Here is a 5,070-nt window from a genome sequence, read left to right on the forward strand (position 1 = left end):
CTCCCTGTGGGGCTCATTGTATGTGTCATACAGGTAAGCAAACCCCACAAAGAGATAAGAATGAAAACCCGGTGTAGAATGACTTTGTCAACCTGGACCAGACTTTGGGGAGTCTAATGACAGGCGGTTTTTTCCCAATGTATTTCAGCCTAGTACAATTTTTAAAAAACTTTCCTGGTGTAATACAATCCCTAATGCACAAAGAATCATAATTACATTGAAACTGGACTCAGGTTATATGTCATTTCCTCCAAGAAGGTGGGTTCTAGAAACAGGCTACCTGTGTTAGTATTCAGGCATCTGTACTGGCCTGTCCTTGGGATTCTGACAGGATATGCCCTCAGCTAAGAGCAACACCTGTGCATAGGCACTATGCTCCCTTTTAAAAGGGCCCTGCCTACCTCCCATCTTCCTCCCCCCACCCGTCTCCTGTCCTCTTTCTCTCTCTCTCTCTGTCGCCATCTACATTTATGCTACTTCTGTCCCCAGAAGACTGTCTGCCCTCTCCCCTCCCCTCTTTTCCCATTCACTTTCCCCAATAAAATCCCCTCCACCTAAGTTCTGTCGCATGGCATCTTTCTCAGGCGTGCGGCATTTTAAAATTACAACATTACCTATCCTAGTATAAGGGCCTAAGGGTCTGTTCTGGTCTCATTAATACAGATAGCATAGAGGCCATTTGGGCTGTTATCCAACTCAGGTCTTGGTTGTAAGAGACTGATAAGGCCTAGTCCAACACATAACAGATCACTTCCAATTCCCAGTTTTCTGAATGGAAGAACAGATTTTTCATCTTTCCCCTTGCAAAGACAATCCTGTGTGCTTAACATTCCTGGTTTCTCTGGAGATCTGTGGGCTCAAAGACCTCCATGCTATGTTCCCAGCATCTCCTGTTCCTTCTCTTCTTATAGAAAGTCCATAATATAAGTATTGACTCACTTGAATGATATTCTTAAGTCCCACAGATATTTTTCATACCCTTTATGCTTTCGCATTTTGCTCACTTCCTTCCTGTAACACATCGGGTCTTAATCAGTCATGGATGGACATAGATGGGAAATAGAGGATTCTCCTTGGAATTTCCGTTTGAGAACACACTTGGCCCTATTGTGCATGCACCCAAAACCAATTTAGGTCAGATCAGCCCATGGCTCTTCATTCTTGGACAGTACACCCATTATCAGCGGACTGTTACGGGGAGTGACTTGCTCCCATCCTTTATAGCAGGTACAGGTGCAGGTGCTTCTTAGAGCAGGTGAGCTCCTACACTACTAACAGGTTGCTAGGTGCTCAGGTAGAAGTGTGTGCATAGGCCAAGCTGAGTGGTATCCAGGTTTCTAAGCAACGCGGTGCCTACCTGCCCCAGTTTCAGCCCTGGTCACTTGGCCCAGCTGCTTAGGTAGAAGAGGAGGTGGGAGAAAACTGCTCAGCTCAGAGTGGCTTCAAAGCAGGGAGCCTTATTCTGTAACAAAGTCTTTTCTCATTATCCACCAATGATACATCTATGAATGGGTGAATCACTTCATTGGGCAGAGCCCTCATGACCCAGCCACCTTCCTGAGCCTGAACATTGCTGAATTGGGGCCCAGTCTTTAACATGCGATCTTCTAGGGGGACATTTAAGAGCTACACTAGCATAAAGACAATCATTGGAACTTCATTTCATTATGTTTGTTGCCGCATTTCCTTGGTGAAGGCGATATACAGAAGGAGTCATTTCTCTCTGTCTTTATAGACTGACTGCTGGGGTTATGCCCAGTGGTTGACAGGTTCCAGAGAGGAGGCAAGGAGTAGGCAAAGGAAGAAGTGAGCCAGGCCATGGTGGTAGCAACAATCTTGTAGCCTGACTTACTAGCATCAAGAGGGTTTTTTTATTTATACAGAATTCAGTAAATCAGGATAGATTCATGTTGTTCCAAAACAGAGATCACATCATTTTTGGTTTTGGACATATGTTTAACTTTTTCTCTTGTACATTAGGGGTCATAAGTTTACTCATCAATGATAAACCATGACAGAACAGAGTTATATTTTACAATGAATTTCCCTAGTTTAGTCATCATTGATAAAGTTATCTTTTATAATCATGTTTACTCATCAACTCCATAACCCAAATTTTAAGAATCTGAAGGCATATGATAGCATCTTCTCAGGCATCCAGCTTGTGTAGCTCAAAGACACTAAGAAAGAAAATCTCCAAATCAGCCCAGGCAGAAGGTCATGCCCCCAAGTGGTATATTATAAACTCTTAATGGTCAGAGAGCATAAAAAATCCTCAGTCCAAAGCTGCTTCAGTTATTATTCAATTTCTAGCACAATACAATGCTTATATTTTATATCTTTATAGAATTTGTCTATATGTCTAATTATGGGATTTTTTTTGTTCCTTGGTATATGACACCACATCAGCTCTGCATGAGCCGACTCTTCTAACAAAAGGAGGCCCTGACACCTCATTCTTTTATCATCTTTCTACATCACTCTTTGCCCAGCAATATAAGTCCCGGTGTAGGCCAGCAGTACCTTCAGCTAATCTAACTTTGTGGTTGTCTGTAATTTCCTGGGCTTACAGTAATAAGCTTATAAACTGGCATGCGGCAAACTCCCTAAGCTCACCTAATCTTGTTGACTTTTTTTTTAAGTTTACTTTATTTTGATTACCATATCCTGAGTATTACATTGGCCTTTTTCTTTAGAATGTCTCATAACCTCATAAAGTGACCTCTAGCTTTTTTATGTGTATCACAACTTATAAGACATGAGGAAGACCTTCAAGTAGATAAGGATATTTCTCCAAAAGCAGGAGAGGAAGTGTGTTCTAACTTGAGCTTCATCCTCAGCTGCAGCATCTTTCTTCCTTTTGTTTATTTACTTGTTTTATTTATTTTTAAAAGATTGATTATTTAATTTTACACGTATGAATGTATTGCCTGTGTGCCTATCTGCACCTGGTTCCCACAAAGGCCGAAGAAAAGCGTTGGAGTCCCTAAAACTGGAGTTGCAGATAGTTGTGAGTTATCAGGCGGAAACGAACCTAGCTCCTCTAGAAGAGCAGCAAGTACTCTTACCTGCTGAGTCATCTCTCCAGCCCTAGAATTTTTATTTCAAACAGACAGATACACACACATCTTTAAATCCACATGGTAAACTTTAACTGATGAGTTAGGTTCAATTACATGCAATTTTTCTATTTGTCACAATTGGCTATGAAGTTCACATTCATATTGCAACCCAGTTTGAAGCTTTTAAGAGATACCCAGCGAGTCTCAATAGAATATCTTGATGAATAACAGAATGACCACATAAGCTGAACTTTGCTTTCTACAATCTTAAGACTTGCTGGCTCTGCTGATTCATCTCTAAATGATTTCTTCCAAAACACCACAGCTCAGTGACCAACCTTCTAATCAGTCACTAATTGCTATTTGTGCATTTGATCTATTGGAGACAACAGAAGAGATGTTTCTATGTTATAACTGGGTATATTTGGACAATGAGAATGCGGTCCTATGGTTAGGCACATTGAAAAATTCAACCCTGAAATAGTCTTGTTTATTACCAAAGTTGGTGAGATGCAAGGTATGCGGGGATGTACTTATTTGTCTTTCTATCACACATAGGTTTATTCAGAGCCAGATGTGTCCAAACCCTCCTGCATAATTCATAGGATGATGTTTTACAAGCATTGAAGGATATATATACACTCTACTAATTTCCCTTTTCCCAAAACAATATTCATGTTAACTTCTGAAACGGCTTCCTTAGAAGTCTTCCCAGAGCCCCATGCATGTCCTTGTTCCTCAAGCTGTAGATGAAAGGGTTCATCATGGGTGTCACAACTGCATACATCACTGTGGCTACTGAGTCCTTCATGGAGTAGGTGTGCAGGGGCTGCAGATACACCATGCAAAGTGTCCCATAGAAGAGAGACACCACAGCCAAGTGGGATGCACAGGTAGAAAAGGCTTTGTACTTGCTAGAAGTTGAGGGAATTCTGAGGATAGCTCTCACAATCCATATATAGGATATGATCATAAATCCAAAAGGAACGAGGAAGATGAAGCATCCCGTGATGATCAACACCATGTGGTTGATGTGTGTGTCAGAGCATGCAAGCCTGAGCAGGACGTACATTTCACAGAAGATGTAGTGGATTTTCCGAGACCCACAGAAGGTTACTTTGGTCATGAGGATGGTATGGATGAGGCCATAGAGGATAGATAGTGCCCAGCACAAGATGAGGAGCGAAATACAAAGCTTAGGGCTCATGGCTGTAGCATAATGGAGGGGACGACAGATGGCCACATAACGGTCATATGCCATTACAGACAGGATGAGGTTGTCCAAGGCTACCAAAGACACCAGGAAGTAGAGTTGAGTCAGGCATCCTGTGTAGGAGATGGCTTTGTTCTGGGCCTGAAGGTTCACCAGCATCTTGGGGATTGTGTTGGTGACAAAGAAGAGATCAGTGAAGGAGAGGTTGGCCAGGAAGAAATACATGGGAGTGTGCAAGTGTGAGTCAGAGCTGATGGCCAGGATGATGAGCCCATTCCCCACTACTGTGACCAGGTACATGGGCAGGAAAGTCCAAAACAGGATGTGCTGATGCTCGGGAACCTCTGAGAGCCCCAGGAGTAGGAACTCAGAGTCCCTGCTCTGGTTGCCTCCATCCATTTCCCAATTTTCTGCAATGTGAGCACCAAGAAATGCTTAGCAAGGCTCTTAATTAGATGGAGAATGAGCATGAACAAAGCCAACTGCTTCCTTAGTATTATAAGTATCTTAAGCTGGGTGTGATGGCGCTTGCTTAAGTAATCTCGATACTCAAGAAGCTGAAGATAATAACGTGAGCCTAGGATGCTAAAGGCAGCTTTAACAACATAACAAGGCCTCACCATCCCCATCCATAAAAATAATCTCAGACCCAGACTGAATCCAATTCTTTGTGTGTGCTAGACAAGTGTTTCACTCCTGAGTTACATGTTCAACTGTATCACACACACACACACACACACACACACACACACACACACACACACACACTGTAGAAAAATGTATTGAGAGGGAAAA

The 5,070-nt window shown here is 42.4% G+C and overlaps 1 protein-coding gene across 1 annotated transcript; it reads right to left on the bottom strand.

Annotated features, from left to right (window-relative positions):
* Window positions 1–3,735: 3,735 nt before the first annotated feature.
* Window positions 3,736–4,674, bottom strand: LOC100764404 (olfactory receptor 1D2). The gene has a single exon (XM_027426145.1). The coding sequence runs from the start codon at window positions 4,672–4,674 to the stop codon at window positions 3,736–3,738; it is 939 nt and encodes a 312-aa protein (XP_027281946.1).
* Window positions 4,675–5,070: the final 396 nt, after the last annotated feature.

Source organism: Cricetulus griseus, chromosome 7 (genome assembly GCF_003668045.3).
Source record: "Cricetulus griseus strain 17A/GY chromosome 7, alternate assembly CriGri-PICRH-1.0, whole genome shotgun sequence".
NCBI lineage: Eukaryota > Metazoa > Chordata > Mammalia > Rodentia > Cricetidae > Cricetulus > Cricetulus griseus.

What these genes read in the sequence shown, in the direction of transcription:
- LOC100764404 (XM_027426145.1), bottom strand. Translation starts at nt 4,674, where the DNA reads ATGGATGGAGGCAACCAGAGCAGGGACTCTGAGTTCCTACTCCTGGGG.